We start from the raw sequence: 17,469 nt of genomic DNA on the forward strand, positions 1-17,469 counted from the left end.
GTTACAGTTACAGAAAAAAAGTCCAATGTCGGTAATTAAGTAGTTTGCAAGATCAGGACTGTACCTTAGCATTGTTGTCACGTTGGTGAGACTGCGTTTAGAGTATTGTGATCAGTTTGGATCACCTTATTATAGGATGGATGTTAAGCTGGAAAGTGGAGAGAAGATTTACAGGGATTTTGCCAGGACTCGAGGGTCTGAGCTATAGGGAGAGGTTGGTAAGGCTATGACTTTATTCCTTGGAGCATAGGAGCTGAGGGGTGTGGTGGAGCTGCTGCCTTACAGTGCCAGAGGCTTGATTTTGATCCTGACTACAGGTGATGTGGAGAGTTTTTACGTTCTCCCTAGTTTTTTTCGGACGCTCCAGTTTCCTCCCACGCTCCAAAGACGTACAGGTTTGTAATTGGCTTTGGTGAAATTGGAAATTGTCCCTATTGTGTAGGATCATGTTAGTGTACGGGATGATCGCTGGTCAGCGTGGACTCGGTGAGCTGAAGGGCCTGTTTCCGCGCAGTATCTCTAAAGTCTAAAGGAGCTATTGAGGCAGAAACTATAACACCAATTAAAATATATTTGTACCAATATGTGGATAGGAAAAAAATTGAAGGATGTGGGCCAGGTGGGACCAGTGTTGATGTAGCATTTTGGTTGACATGACAAGTTATTGAATGGCGGAGTAGACTTGATGGGCCGAATGGCCTAATTCTGCTCCTGTCACATGATCTTATGAGTTGGGCTAAAGGGCCTGCTTCTGTTCTGTGTGACTACCCCTTCAGTCGTCTGATAGCTGAGGGGAGGCTATTCCTGAGTGTGGTAGTATGCGCTTTCCAGATTTTTATATCTTCTGTCTGATGGAACAGGGAACTGAGGGAATGACTGGGGTGTAAAAGGTCCTTGTTCAAAATGCAATTTGTGACTTTGCATTGGGGAATTTGAGGTTGTGTTAAATAAAACAAACCTGTTCATTTATCCGTTATGAATATATAATTTTATTTTTGTTGTATTTGGACTTTGAAAACATGAGTTTAGAAAATCCCAAATTATACAAAGAACTGCAACAGCACTTAAACTAATTTTGTTTGCTTTAAGATGGTTGGGGATGGTTGAGGTCGTGAAAAGTACCGTATAATTGCCGTTCATTCCTGTAAATAAATCTAATAGATAAATTGTACAGCCACAGAAAATATCTGCAATCCAAGTTGTGCACAGGAGAAACGTAGATCTTTATAAATTCACTGAACAGTATTACTGAAAGGGTTCGAGCTATACTAAGAATGATTGGTCATAGCACACTATGAAGAAAAATCTGGGCAAGTATCTTTGATCTCCTGCAAAATATGGATTTCACAACGATATTTTTCAAGAAGTCTATCTGGCATTGAAACGCCGATTATGTGCGGTAGTAATTACCAATCCACTTTGTTATTTGCAAGCTCTACTTCAGCATATCGGGCTGATCTTGTATAGGGCAATGTCAGCTGCTTTGATATTTGCAAATCAAAAATTGCAAATGCTGGAACTCTGGAAACATGCATTGGGTCAGCATTTGTGGAAAGTGTTAAAGAATTAATGATTTGGATTGAAGGCCTTTAAATGTGTGCAAATCCATTCTACTTGTGAAAAAAACGTGTCTTGAACATTTTTATTAAGGTGCACCTTCTAACATCTTCAAATGTTGCAAGGTGAAATCTAATAGTCTCGGACCAAAGCCATAATTGCCAGAATTTCCTTGAAACTTGCAAAGTTTGAACAAAATGGGATATTTGTCATTTGGTAAGGCATACATGTGGTGGTAGAGGACTCAAGTGAAGAATATTTACTTATTATGTGTACCAAGAACAATTCTTATTTGGAAATTCTGAAGATAGTGTTGTGTAGTGTTATGTAGTATTCAAGACCCTGATGATTGCTGGGAAGATGCTATTCTTCAACCTTGTGGTTTTGATTTTCAGTCTCCTGTACCACCACCTTGATGGTGGGAGTGAAGTGAGAGTGTGGCCAGGATGTTGTGGGTTTTTGATGATATTTCCTTCCTGTTTGAGACTGCACTTACTGTAGATCTCTGATGGTGGGGAGGTCAGTGCCTGTGATGGACCAGGCAGCCTGCACCACTCTGAAATCTCATTTGTTCCTGGGCATTCAAGTTGCTGTTAACATTCCACCGTTGCCCCGTCAATGAAGATAGGTTAATGGATCCTCAGCTTTTCCCCTCCTGAAGTCAACGATCACTCGGTCTTGCTGACATAAAAAACAAGATTGAACGGTGCCAGAACACAATCAGATTCTCACTTTCCCTCCTCTGCTCTGACTCAACATTACCCGTATTTGTCCATCAGCGAATTTATAGATTGCTTGGAACTGTGGCTACGTAGTTAAGGGTATAGAGAGACTAGAGCCACTTTTCATTTCACTGCACATCTCGTATGTGTATGTGACGAATAAACTTGACTTGACTTGAGCAGGAGAGAGCAATCAGGGATTTATCTATGTAGATAGACACAAAAAGCTGGAGTAACTCAACAGGACAGGCAGCATCTCTGGAGAGAAGGAATGGGTGATGTTTTGGGCTGAAGAACGGCCTTGACCCGAAACATCACCCATTCCTGCTCTCCAGATATGCTGCCTGTCACGCTGAGTTACTCCAGCTTTTTGTGTCTATCTTCGGTCTATTTCAGCATCTACAGTTCCTTCCTACACATTTATCTATGTAGTTCAGTGGTCCTTTATTGTCACGTGTACCGAGGTACAGTGAAATTTGATTTACCATACAGTCATACCAAAAAAGCAATAAGATAAAAAACTACATAAAGATTAAAGTGAGAATCCCTAGGGCACACAGCATAAGTGGAGACCCACACCCATCAGTTCAATGTCCGGGACACACACATCGTGTGTGACCAGAGTTGTACCGACCGCTGCCACTCTCTCTGCAGTCCCTGTCCGCCCGAACAGTCGGAAAGCGTCCACACTTGCACCAGATTCTAGGATGTTCTCATGGGGCGATGTCCCCGCAAACACCGAGATCACTGCACTCACGGCAATCCCTCCGAGTCCCCACCAGCACAGGCAGCACGTCCATCTTGTTTTTTGGCGAGGTTACATTCCCCACTGTGATGGAAGGTGAATGATTTTACCTTCTTCCTCCTTTTCTGCCGCGGTCGGAGCGATCGAAACATCGGCAGTCGGGGCGATCGAAGCCCTCTTCAACGGGGGGATCAAGGCTCCTGCCATTGGGGCAGTCGATGCTCCTGCGGTTAGAAGTCCCAAAGTCAATCCCTAACTAAGGGACCGCCAGCTCCATGATGCTAGGCTGCAGTGCGGACGGAGATACGATACCGAAACGTCGTATCTCCGTCGAGGAAAGTTTCCCCCAACCCCCCCCATCCCAAATAATACAAAACTAAAGACACACTAAAAAATACACATAAAACAGACTAACTACAACAATAGAATAAAGGGACGAGGCAGGCTGTTGGCGAGGTTGCCACTTACATCGCCACCCGCTAGTTGGCTGATCTCCCGTGGCATTGCATATCGTTGATCAATTCTAATTCAATTAATTGCAGATTTGGAGATAGATGGAGTTGGTGGATTGGTGGAAGCAGAAAGAATAAAGCCTGCCAACAGTTATCATCTGTTTCTTGACTAGTGCAGGTTTAGTTTTTTCAGTTTAGTTTAGAGGTATAGTGCGGAAACAGGCGCACCGGGTCCGTGCCGACCAGCGATCCCCGCACACTAACACTATCCTACACCCGCTAGGGACAATTTTTACATTTACACCAAGCCAATTAACCTACAAACCTGTACGTCTTTGGAGTGTGGGAGGAAACTGAAGATCTCTGAGAAAACCCACGCAGGTCACAGGGAGAAGGTACATACAAACTCCGTACAGACAGCACCCGTAGTCAGGATCGAACCCAGGTCTCCAGCGCTGGATTCGCTGTAAAGCATCGACTCTACCGCTGTGCCACCGAGTCAGGGGTTATGAGGAGAAGGTAGGTGAATGGGGTTGAGAGGGAAAGATAGATCAGCCATGATTGAATGGCAGTGCAGACTTGATGGGCTGAATGGCCTAATTCTGCACTTCTAACCGATACACAGTATGACACACTGGATATGCTCATGCTGTTTCCATGAATCACCTTCAGACATAAAGGAAATTGGCAGGTGAAAGAAAAACATTAACCTTTTCCTTTCAACACTATACAACTTAATCACATCTCCTTTATACTTTCTGTAGGATGTCCTATATTATTTAGTACAACTCGCATGTTGTGAAAATATTGCAACAAAGTAAAATTGTTCTGAATCAAGCTATTTATGTATACAGGAGCCTTGCTAAGCCAACAGTAAATCATCACTAACTTTATGAATACCTTATATTTGCTAAGGTTCCTTCCACATGGCAGGCTGCTCTGTAAAGTTAGATTGTATGGCAGCAAGGGAGAGCTAGCTGCCTGGCTTCATGGAAGGAAGCAGAGGGTGATCGTGGAAGCTTGATTTTCGGACTGGAGGCCTCAGGAATCAGTGCCAGGCCCATTGCTGTTTGTGGCTTATGCCAACGAACGAGATGAAATGATACATTTATTTGTCAATGTGCAAAGCATGATTAGTCCGTTTGCAAATGCCACACAAGGAGGTGGTATATAGCAAGATCTTGATTAGCTGGGCAAATGGGGTGAAGAATGGCCAATTGAGTTTAATACAGATAAGTGTGAGGTGTTGTAATTTGGGAAGTCAAACCAGGGCAGGAACTTCACAGTGAATGGCAGGGCCCTGGGGAGTGTTGTGGAGCAGAGAGATAGACAATAGGTGCAGGAGTAAGCCATTCCAGCCTTCGTGCCAGCACCGCCATTCAATGTGATCAAGGCTAATCATCCACAATCTATGAGTGCAGGTACACAATTTCTCTGAATGTGTGTGACAGTTAGATAAGGTGGTGAAGAAGGCTATCGGTACATTGGCCTTCATCAGTCGAGGTATTGAATATAGAAGTCGGGGCGTTGTTACATTTGTCCAAGACATTGGAGAGGCCGTGTTTGGAGTATTGTGCTCAGTTTTGGTCACCCTGCTATATGAAGGATGTTATTAAGCTGGAAAGAGTGCAGAGTAGATTTACGAGGATGTTGTCAAGACTCGAGGGTCTGGGCTATCCGGTGAGATTGGGCAGGCTAGGACATTTCTCCTAGGAGCGCAGCAGGAAGAGACGTGATCTTAGAGGTGTATAAGATCATAAGGGGAATTGAGGGAAAACAGTTCAGATGGAGCATCCTGGTCAGCATGGATGAGTTGGGCTGGTGTGCCTGTTTCAGAGCTAAATGACTCTATGACAGTTATTTTTAAGGAAATGATAACAAAATCAATGTCCAGTAAAATTATGTGATTGATATGCAGACTGGAATTGAGTGAATGCATGGTTTTTTACCTAGGGTAGAGAAATCAAGAACCAGAGGACATATGTTTAAGGTGAGTGGGGAAAGATTTAATAGGAAGCTGAGGGGCAACCTTTTCCACGCAGTGGTGGGCTTACGGAAGGAGCTGCCAGAGGAGGTAATTGTGGGAGGTGCTAAAACAACAGTTAAAATACACTAGGACAGATACATGGATGCAGACAAATGGGCGCAGCTTAGATGGGGCATCTTGGTCGGCATGGATGAGCTGGGCCAGTGGGCCTGATTCTATGACAGTTATTTTTCAGGAAGTTATAACAGAATCAACGTCCAGTAAAATTATGTGGTTGATGTGGAGACTGGTAGGGTTGAAGATGAGCACAAAGGGAACGATCTCTATTCGGTTTGAAGGGAGGGGTGGGGTGAGAGAAGGTCTGTGTTACAGAATATGTGAGAGTGGGCTTCATCAACCACTGTAGAGGGAAGCCTTATTTCATGGGGGGGAAAGCAGACATTTCACATGTACTAGAATGGAAGGTCTTAGCATGAGAGCATATGCGGCAGAGAGGGTCAGACTAGGAGAATGTGATGGGTGTCTTTATAAGAGACAAGGAAGGGAGAGTCGCAGACTAGCTAGCATGGGTCATTGGGTTTATTGTAAATGTCAGTGGATAGTTTATGTCCTGAAATGAAGACAGAGCTACATAAAAGGAGGAGAAAAGTGTGGGAAATGGTCCAAGGGTGTTGAGATGAGGGTGGTGGTAGCTGGAGGAGGTGCAAGCAGCAGCACCAATGCAGTCATTGATGTAATGGAGAAAGAGTTGGGGAATGGTACCATAGAAGGTTTGGAACAAAGACTGTTCCCTGTCGCCAATGGAAAAACAGGTGTACCTGAGGCCCACGGCTACACCTTTTGTTTTGTAGGAAGTAAAAGAAATGAAACAATCCTTAAGTTTTTCAGGTACGAGCAAGTTCTACCAGGCAGATGAGAGTGGTGGTGGAGGAGATCTGGCTGGATCTTTGTTGCTGAAAGGAAAGGGCTTTAAGGCCTTCCTGTATGGGGGGCAGAGTGTACAACGACGAGGCATCCATGGTGAAGATGTGGCAGTGGGGGCCAGGGACTTGAAAAATGTCAAAATGATGGATGGCATGTGAGGTGTTCCATATGGAGGAATGCTTGGTAAGTCAGGCAACATCTGTAGAAGGATTTTAGCTCATGCTTTCCCTCTTTCCCCCTTCTTTAATCCAGTAACTTGTCACCAGCTACCTATTGGCTAACGGTTAATTCTTCCAAGATCTCCAATGCTTTGTGTTTACATTTTCATCATACCATTTAGATACCTTAATTGTCCACTTCCAAATTGATGCAGCTTGGCATTGCACCAGTTTCCAACACAGACCTCAACACAATGACATGCCTCAGTCCAATGTTGCTCTAATTCCACTGCTTCACTATCCATCCACCTTGGTATGCCCTAACTTTAGTTGATTGCTTCATTTTGCTTGGTGTTCGGTTTTTTAACATTTTTGAAGAACTTTGGGATATTTTTTCTATGTTAAACCTTTTGGCATTTGCATTGGAATAGATTTGATTCGCATAATGTGCACGTGAAATATTAGCATCAAATTGACCCTAGCTAATTTTAAAGTAGTTGCTTAGACTGTTTCTGGTGCTTCCAATCTTCCTGCACCTGCAGTATTTTACTTTGACATTTCGTGCTCATACTTTTTCCAGAATTGAAAGGTGCAATGTCAAAGGACGAGGTTAAAGACAAAACACTCAAGATGGATAGCAAGGATGAGGAAAGTAAAACTTTAAAGAAAGTTTCATCACCTCAGCACAAGTCAGAGAGACAATTGAGGAGCAGGTAACAATCTAATGACATTTGTTCTTGCATTTGCTATCCTCTTGTTCTCCGTCCCCACCACCCCTTTCCACAATAGGGTTGAATGGATGTAACCTCGATGTATAGTTTCCTTTCAAATCTCACTCAAATTAGTCAGAAAAATATTCAATTGCATAATGCTAATTATGGAATTATGCAATGCTAAAGTGGCCTGTTAACTGCTTACTGCCCATAATGTTCCAATGTAAATGTTGGAAGAACTACACAGGCACTACATCTCCAACTCTTTGAGTAAGCAGTGAAAAATGTTCAATGAATTGCCAATATGTTCCTAAAAATTAATAAAATTACATCTGATGACTTTACGTACTGTGTAGCTAATTGCTTGGCGTAATACTAACGTGCCACGCACTAACTGAGGTTTTCTGAGCCGAGTTTTTAAATTGTGCATTGTTGATACTACTGATTATATTGCTACAATCACAATTGATAACTACTCTGATATATCTGAGGACATTGTGGGAAACTAGGGAGAAAATTGCAGGAGCCCTGGTTGAAAATTATGAGTCATCTTTAAATACAGGAGAGGTGCTGGAAGGCCGGAGGGTGGCAAATGTTGTGCCACTTTTCAAGAAGGGCTGCAGGGGAAATGATAGGAACTATAGACCAGTGAGCTTAACATCTGTAGTCGGAAAGATTCTAGAGAGTATTCCGAGGGATCGGATATACAGTTGTGTTCAGTTCTGGGCACCATGTTATAGGAAAGATGGTGTCAAGCTGGACAGGGTACAGAGAAGATTTACGAGGATGTTGCCAGGATTCGAGGATTTGAGCTATAGGGAGAGGTTAAATAGGCTGGGTCTCTAATCCTCACACAAAATGTGGTGGGTATATGTCAGGAGGTAGTTGAGGCTGGGACTATCCAAACGTTTAAGATACAGTTGGACAGGTACATGAATAGGACAGGTTTGGAGGGATATGGACCAAACACAGGCAGGTGGGACTCGTGTAGCTGGGACATGTTGGGCGAAGGACCTGTTTGCACTTTATGACTAATTCACTAATATTCCACTTCCACGGTTATATTTTCATACTACAGCCTTCGGGTCATTCACTTTGTGCATGCCAACAATGTGCCACAATGTGCTCTGGAAGATTCAACCAAGACTTGGATTGCACTTTCCAATTTTCTTTCTTTCTTAAACTATATTTGCAGGAAACCAAAAAATAACATTGCAGAAAATAACCTGAACAAGATGAACAAGGAGGACGATTTAAAGATGCAAGTAAACAAAGAAATTAAAGTTGAAAAAAATGTAAGTTTTAAAAACAAAATGATGCTCCCGCTTCTCCTGTAACTTTCTTGGTATTTTCCATTCCAAAGAGGTTACTATTCTTTTGCTAACTTTGTTTTCTCGCTTGACCTGAGACCCTAATAATGGAAGTTATCAACCATTCCATATTCTCAGAGGCAAACGTTTATTGTTCTGCCATGCCACCTGTAGTTTACAAAATGTTCAGTGACCAAGATCAGCCAGCTTGGTACCCTGCGGATCAAAACTGTCTCGCAATTTAATGGTAAACATATCTTCAACAAACATAAAAGATGCTGGAGAAACTCAGTGGGTGAGGCAGCATCTATGGAGTGAATCTATAGATGCTGGGGACCCCTGCGGTGAGGCAGCATCTATATGTGACGTTTCGGGTCGAGACCCTTCTTCAGACTGAAGAAGACAGTTCAACAAACATACATTGGCATAGATCAAGTAGACAGGGTAAAGGTAGACAGTCGGAACCTTTATCCCAGGATGGAAGAAACAAACACTGGTGGCCATAGCTTTAAGGTGAGGAGGGCAAAGCTTAATGTTCAGGGCAGGTTTCTTACAAAGAGGGTGGCGGGTACTTGGAACCTATGCCTTTCACACCATGTTAAAAACAGTTGTCATTCAACAGTTATCCAGATAAGACATTTCCCTGCATTGAATGTATCTATCCTTGTACAATAACCAATAGTTTTGTTTTACAGGAGATCTGTGACAAGAATGAAAAGAAAATTCAAGGAAACATGTTGAAGAGGTAAAGATATGTATGTATTCATGTGTTGGGGGACTCTGTCCTTGGCTGGTAGGGTGGAAGGTGAGGACAAGGGGGCTGGTAGGGTGGAAGGTAAGGACAGAGTTCCCCTTGTCCTCACCTTCCACCCTACCAGCCGTCACATACAACAGATATTCCTCCTTCCCGTGGAGGGGACCGCCAGCAGGCCGGGTACCGGGAGTGGTTTTCCCTCCGACGATATGAATGTTAATGCTGGGGTTCCCGTGGAGGGGACCTCCTGTAGACCGGGAGTCTGGAGGGGTTTTCCCTCCAAAATAAATATTTATGCTGGGGTTCCCGTGGAGGGGACCTCCAGGAGACCAGGTGTCGGGAGGGTTTTTCCCCCCCGATATTAATATATATGCCGGGTGTCGGGAGGTTTTCCCCGATAGACATATAGAGGCTGGGGTTCCCGGGTAGGGGAATCCAGTAATTATGCGGCTTGCAGACCGCAGGGGTCCCCAGGTAAGGGGTTAAACGGACCGGAACGGTCAGCCCTGGGGCCGGTAGGGGTTTCCCTCCGGTAATATATAAGGGTGCTGGGATTCCTGGGGTAGGGGAAATCTACCAGCTATGCGGTGCCCAGACCGCAGAGGTCCCCAAGATATGGGGTAAATCGACCCAAGTGGTCAGTCCTGGTGCCGGGAGGGTTCCCTTCCGGTAAAAATAAATAATGTGGAAGTTGGCCAGGATGGAGCCTTATTGAGAGGAGGCTCAAGATAGATATACCCTAACATCAGGAGATATGGCAGTGTTGGGCAGATGGGAGAGCCCTTGCCAGCAGCGCCTTGTAACAGGGCTGCATAATGGGGATGCCGAATCTATGGCAGTGCCGGCCTATTGCTCTAGGCCGTGTCAGCAGCGCCTTGTATAGGGCTGCTTAAATATATGGCAGCAGCAACTGTAGAAGGGCTGCAATGATGTCTCCCTCATGGAGGAGGTGAGCTTACCGGGGCATTTTCTGACCCTGAAGGGTGGGCCTGTTGGAGAGGCTGCACCAGCAGCGTCTTGTAGTAGGGCTGCTTAATGTCTCCCTTATGGAAGAGGAGAACATGCCGGGTCAGTGTAATCTGATGCCGAGGCTGAGGGTATAGCGTGGAGCATACCTCAAGGGATGAAGGGCACATGTCAGAGGTACGATTTCTGGCAGCAAGGTTACCATCGCAACAGAATGCAGTGAACACTGCTATCAGGGGAGTTAGAGCCACCCGCCGAATATTCTATTCAGGTAAGACATATTCCACGAGCAAAACCTGAAGGCAGAAGCATAAACTGTTGGCCAATTAGGTGACATTCGCATAGATGACATTCGCATGTTCCCACCTTAAGCCATAGCATCTTTTTTGCAATATAATGACATATTTATTGATCAACTACTGGAGCAATGCTGAATACTGTTTGTCCATCATAGTGGCTTATTAGCTTCAGCTGGCAATAGCAAGTTGTATTATCCATGACCTTCATGACCCTTATTGTTTGTCAACAAGCATGCTGTCAGTTCTCCCACTTGCACAGCTGCATCACATCTATTACATTGCCAGTTAGTCTAATGAATAGGAACTCCTTTATAACCACAAGGCTGTTCCAGGTTTCTATTGATTACAATCTGTGGCCCAGGGGGAGTCACAGGCCAACTATCCATTTGAGTAAGGATTCATAGTTTAGGGGAAAACGCACCCCATGGCTTCATCGGCAGGAAGCGGTTCACTGAAGCTGGCAGCAGCATTAAAGCTGACCAGAGTTACTCTACAACTAAGTGACCACGAACAAGTTGGTAAGATTTACAATTGGTTGTGCAATACACCAATGGTTGAGACATTGTCATCTACTCGGAGGCATTTTAACCAGGTAACCTGGACAATACTAGTATTCCAAGAAGGTTGGAATTTGGCCAGAAGAGTGTTGAGCCAGGTCCAGTATTTTAGCCAGGTTGCCTTCGAGACAGGCTCGGAGATATGGGGAATTGTTTTTCAAGGCAAGGTCAGAATTATGGCAAGAGTTGTCTTGGGACATGTGAGATTTATCGGAACCGGGTCAGAGTTGCCGTTCAGGGCAGACTCGAAATGATGTCAGGTGTGGCCTGTTCATTATGAAAGAAGGATAATCAAACTAATTTCATAGGATTTTTTCCATGTACAATGATCATCAGAGATATTTGAAGGCATTGCTATGATGAGGCAATTTAACAGTATGATAACAATAAAATTCAAAGGACTACTCAGTGTTCAAAAAAACTTGTGATGTATTGTCTGGGTTATATTTTGATGCTGTATTAGCTAAAATACACTCAGTCTCAAGCTAATTGAGGAATTGTTCTCTCCTATCCAGTAAATTAGGTTGTTATCAAATGGATAGTTGGCCTGTGACTCCCCCTGGGCCTCAGATTGTAATCAATAGAAACCTGGAACAGCCTTGTGGTTATAAAGGAGCTCCTATTCATTAGACTGGGTGGCAATGTAATAGATGTGATGCAACTGTGCAAGTGGGAGAACTGACAGCATGCTTGATGACAAACAATAAGGGTCATGAAGGTCATGGATAATACAACTTGCTATTGCCAACTGAAGCTAATAAGCCACTATGATGGACAAACAGTATTCAGCATTGCTCCAGTAGTTGATCAATAAATATGTCATTATATTGCAAAAAAGATGCTATGGCTTAAGGTGGGAACATGCAAATGTCATCTATAGTTAGAGGTGCAGGAGATTTGCAATGAGTTATTAACTCCTCAGTATTGGTATCAACTATCTATAGACTTCTTGTCCCCCCCCCCCCCACCCCCGATCAGTCTGAAGAAGGGTTTCGGCCCGAAACGTTGCCTGTTTCCTTCACTCCATAGATGCTGCTGCACCCGCTGAGTTTCTCCAGCTTTTTTGTGTATCTATAGACCCTAAGTGCATTTATGGGTTAAAGAGTGATTGAGTGAATATGCATAGGTGCATGCTCAACTTCATGTTGATACACTAAGTTGTGGCATATGATAAGCACAAGGGTGCAATCAGGGGAAAGATCCTGTAAAAGGTACATAATCTAATTTGCCACTGGAGTGTCATTAAGTACAGATCAATGACAACACAGAATGGGTGTTGGACCACGCAGTATTTATGAAATTCTGATTTAATGCAACACCGAATATAGATATATTGTTTCATGCTAATTAAAGGTTGCAAAAATGTGTGGCATAAGAGTGGCGAAAGATACATTCTCGCTATGAGGAATGGTCTTTTATGTCTTCCTCCAATTTGTTTTATGAGTCGGGTCTTGAAACAGTCATCAAGAGTCGCTTTAGGTTCCAGCTGTGGAATTGGCCTATGCAGTTTGATCCCCGATTTGTCGGGAATAATAATAATGCAACATTATATGGTTATTTTAAACGTAACTTGCTGGTTCAGCCTGTGGCTTGAGAGATCAGCTGTTGCATGATAAAATTAAGATATGTTCTACAGATTCTCCATAGACTGCTTACGGCTTGGGTTGCCACGCCTATTTTTGTATGTATTCACAGCGCTGGAATGGTACCAAAAAAGCGGTACTTTGCTGTTTCAGATGGGAAGCATTTGTTTAATGCTCATGTTACATTTAATATGGTACAGATCCTGAGCTATTGCAGTTCATTTAAATGGTCTTTGACAATATTGAATTATAGGATCATTAACTGTGCCAAGGTGCTTTCCATCAGACTTACTGCAGATAACAAGGTCCAAGTTGTTGGGTTCACTTCGGATATCGAGTTAAGTAAAGGATATTTGTTACACAAGTTTCCCAGGACAAGTACAATGCAGTATGGGAGATTGACATTGTGTTAACACTATTTCACCAGGGAGTTCTTAGCTACATTCTTAGCTTTGATCGGACCTCATTCGGTAGTTATCCTCCTGGCACTGGTTAGCGCAGCAGGTCACTCGTTACATTATTGTGACAGGAGAGGATGGTATATCTGCGAATATATGCATAAGATTTTATGCTATAATTAATTTAAGCAGAGCAGTAGGGGTGTCAGGTCTCAAGATAGTTCAAGACATACACGGACTTTTCGTGATGTGGGGACACACATTTACAACAATACGTCAAGGTCACCAAGAGCATTTGAGACTCTGAGCTAACTACGATTGTTAGTTACAAAAGACGTTATAAGAACCTGTCTGCTCAGATCTTGCCAGGTGTTAAAACTGAGTTGAGTTATGCAGGAGTAGATACTGATCCGGATCTCACTCCACCAGGGCTGCCATAACAGCAGCAGCAAGGGTTAATTACGCTCCGCTGGACCACATCCTAACGGCTGTAGCGTGGTCAAATGAACAAAATTTTCAAACGTGTTATAATAACCCGTTGCCAGACCAGGGGTATTTCTCAATTTATTTTATGTTCTGTTATAGGTTCCATCCGGATGAGAGATGTGATTATTGTTATTGCTTATTTAACAGCATCAGCATGTTTAAATCTATGTCATGACTGTATGAATTACGAATATTTTCCCTCATTTGTCAATGAGGCAGTTGTGGTTGTGTAGACTTGTTTTCTCACGGCATGAAATCACAGAGCTGTGATATCTTCACGTAGTCACTCACGTGACTCCGAAGTAAAATAGTAAGATTAAACGAGAACTTACCAGTTTGAAGTTTGATCTTTATTTTATGAGGAGTTACAATGAGGGATTACGTGCCCTCCGCTCCCAGCTCTCGTTAAGATCATCTGGTAGTTCTAGTCTTCTTTCATCTTACTATCATACTTCAGTCACTGTTATTATTATCTGTGTTTTCACACCGTTGGAGATTGACGCACGTGCGGCTGAACGGGCCTTCTTCACGTAATCCCTCATCGTAACTCCTCATAAAATAAAGATCAAACTTCAAACTGGTAAGTTCTCGTTTAATCTTACTATTCATTTGGTCTCCACAGCCTTCTGTGGCAATGAATTCCACAGATTCACCACCCGCTAAAGAAATTACTCCTCATCTTCATAAAGGGATGTATTTTAATTCTGAGGCTATGACATATAGTCCTAGACTCTCCCACTAGTGGAGACATCCTCTCCACATCCACTCTATCCAGGCCTTTCACTGTTATTATTAGTTCCTTTTCCTTTTAGTTCTATTTGCCAGAACAATATTGGAAATTCAGAGGTAGACAAAAGTGCTGGAGAAACTCAGCGGATGCAGCAGCATCCATGCAGCGAAGGAAATAGGCAACGTTTCAGGCCGAAACCCTTCTTCAGACTTCTGGAAATTCAGAAGTCGGGAATCATTTCGGCAAACATTTCATTAATTCTGTGACTCACTTATTTTCTGATGTTTTATTTTCCACAGATCCTCGTGTCAGGAATCCTTTGAAGATATGCTCTTGGATATGGATGAACAGCTCAAAGAATTCTGTGCCAAAAAACAAAAAAATAAGAATAAAAAATTCAAAAAAAGGGTAATAATGCACATTAATTAACAAAGTTAGGACCATCTTTCCAAGAAGCTTGTTCCAGTCAGCAACCATATGACTCTTGACAACTTGTTTCCTTCATTCCTATTACTGCCTTCCCTTGTTCATAGAGTGATACAGTGTGGAAACAGGCCCGTCGGCCCAACTTGGCCACACTGGCCAACATGTCCCAGCTACAGTAGTCCCAACTGGTCCGTATCCCTCCAAACCTGTCCAATCCATGTACCTGCCAAACTGTTTCTTAAATGTTGGGATAGTCCCTGCCTCAACTACCTCCTCTGGCAGCTCGTTCCATACACCCACCACCCTTTGTGTGAAAAAGTTACCCCTCAGATTCCTTTTAAATCTTTCCCCCTTCACTTTAAACCTATGTCCTCTGGTCCTCGATTCACCTACTCTGGGCAAGAGACTCTGTGCATCTACCCAATCTATTTCTCTCATGTTACCTCTATAAGATCATCCCTCATCCTCCTGCGCTCCAAGGAATAGAGTCCATGCCTACTTTTTCACACACAGAGTTGGGAATCTGTGGAATTCTCTGCCTCAGAGGACAGTGGAGTCCAGTTCTCTGGATACTTTCAAGAGAGAGCTAGATAGGGTTCTTAAAGATAGCGGAGTCCGGAGATATGGGGAGAAGGCAGGAACGGGGTACTGATTGGGGATGATCAGCCATGATCACATTGAATGGGCTGAAAGGCCTACTCTTGCACCTATTGTCTACTCAACCACTCCATAAAGTACAGACCCTCTAGTCCTGGCAACATCCTTGTACATCTCTGTACCCTTTCCAGCTTGACAACACTACTTTAGTTAAAGCAAGGGCATTTCCTAATGTCCATGAGGGGGAGAGAGATGACCATTTTATTAATGTTCTGACTCGCATTATCCCTTATCAGTGATATAACTTCAATAGTCTTTGAATGACGTCTGCCGTTGTCACTGACTGCATGCCCATTTCTAACATACCAAATCGAAGACCTGTTGAAAATGGTCTGTCTGACATGGATATATTCGTATCCCTTGAAGACCATTTGTTCTTTTCTTAAAATGAGGGATTTTTTGTGTGTTTTGGGGAAGAGAATCAGGCCTTATCTAAATTAAATGGAAATATTTAGCAGAGTTAAGAATTAAGTCTTTGTTTAGTTTAAAGATACAGCATGGAAACAGGCCCTTTGGCTCACCGAGTCCACACCGACTAGTGATCCCCACATACTAACACTATCCTACACTAGGTACAATTTTTACATTTATACCTAATATGCTAATTAACCTACAAACCTGTACGTCTTTGGCGTGTGGGAGGAATGCAAAGTTCTCGGAGAAAACCCACTCGGTCACGGGGAGAACGTACAAACAAGCACCAAAAGCCAGGATCGAACCATGGTTTCTGGCGCTGTGAGGCAGCAACTCTACCACTGCTCCACTGTGTTGGTCTTTTTCTATGGTCTAATCCTGGAGAGCACATGTTAGGAAGGTTGTGATGGTTTTAGGCAGCAGAAATTCACTCGAATAGTTTGGGGGTGATGGGTTGTGGGCACAGGATTTGACTGGAAAAGCTGGTGATTGAAGGATGATCTCATAAGATGTTTGCTACATGATGACAACAATATATGGCAGAATTAGAATATGGTTCCTAGAACCAGGGAATCAATGTTTTAAAATAATGGCCTAAGGACATGAATTAGTGTTGATGGCATAAATGTGAGTAAAAGCAATGTGACTATTTGATTTAAAACTTAGTCTGTAGGTTCCTTGGGACCATTGAACAAAGGGTTGAACAACTTAAATAGTTTGCATGCAAATGGGAAAAGGGAAGGAATAGGTCAGATTGGAATGCTCTACAAAAATAACATGGACTTGATTGATTGATTGAATCTGCTTTTATGCTTTAGCATTTCATAATGTTATAGTATCATCTTGACTTGTTGAGTTATTTCAAGTTTGTATTCACTCATTGAGCAGACTGAATGTGTTCAAGAGGCAACCAGAATTGCCATTGCAGTTAGAATCAAGTTGAGTCAGTAACCAAAACAAATTGCTGTTGATAAGATGTACTGTTTGCATGTGAATAGTTTTGATATTTCCGTGTTAAGTGCAAGTGTTCAGCATTGTACGTGGTTTTTGCAGGAAAAGATATCTTCCAATCAACCACAAGACCAGAAAGAAAGTAGTCTCAATAGGTATGTATCTTTGGACTTGACGTGACTTAAATTGCCTAGTTGAACTGGAAATAGTTTGAGTCTTTGTGAACTTAATCTTTTGGAATATACCTTTTGGCACTGTTCCCAGCAATCCAGTCCAGAGTAGGTGAAGCAATGGCCTTCCCCAATGCCCACGAAGTGTGCATGTGCACATGTACTTGCATATTCAGGCACAGCGCTTAGTTACAAAATAATTAATATTGCCTTATTTTCAGCTGATGAAAACATCTTTCACAATTTCTACTTGTACATAATAATCACAATCACATTTGCCACATTACTTATGTTGCCTTATCCCCTTTTCCACCAAAGTAATCTTGAATATGGACAGTAGCTGGCTCAGCCACCAACTCTGGATAACAATCTCAAGAAGTTCCTTATCCTCTCTTTCATTTGTTCATCTGCCCCTTTTTCATTTACAAAACTAAGTTGCTTTTGCCCATAATCCCTGTTTTAATTTTTTTTAAATCAATATAGCTTGTCTTAATTAAATTAAACGGGCAT

General features: G+C 42.9%; 1 protein-coding gene across 1 annotated transcript in view; it reads left to right on the forward strand.

The window, feature by feature from the left end:
* The window catches only part of LOC116972617 (uncharacterized protein PFB0765w-like), a 32,562-nt gene that overhangs the window by 1,817 nt on the left and 13,276 nt on the right, over positions 1-17,469 (forward strand). Inside the window, exons 3-8 of the mRNA XM_033020432.1 lie at positions 6,315-6,537; positions 7,126-7,258; positions 8,454-8,553; positions 9,264-9,313; positions 14,641-14,749; positions 16,892-16,944. Of these exons, the coding sequence (XP_032876323.1) occupies positions 6,315-6,537; positions 7,126-7,258; positions 8,454-8,553; positions 9,264-9,313; positions 14,641-14,749; positions 16,892-16,944 (668 nt within the window). The remainder of the gene's footprint in view (positions 1-6,314; positions 6,538-7,125; positions 7,259-8,453; positions 8,554-9,263; positions 9,314-14,640; positions 14,750-16,891; positions 16,945-17,469) is intronic.

The sequence above is a fragment of the Amblyraja radiata genome, chromosome 4 (assembly GCF_010909765.2).
Source record: "Amblyraja radiata isolate CabotCenter1 chromosome 4, sAmbRad1.1.pri, whole genome shotgun sequence".
In the NCBI taxonomy this organism is placed as follows: domain Eukaryota; kingdom Metazoa; phylum Chordata; class Chondrichthyes; order Rajiformes; family Rajidae; genus Amblyraja; species Amblyraja radiata.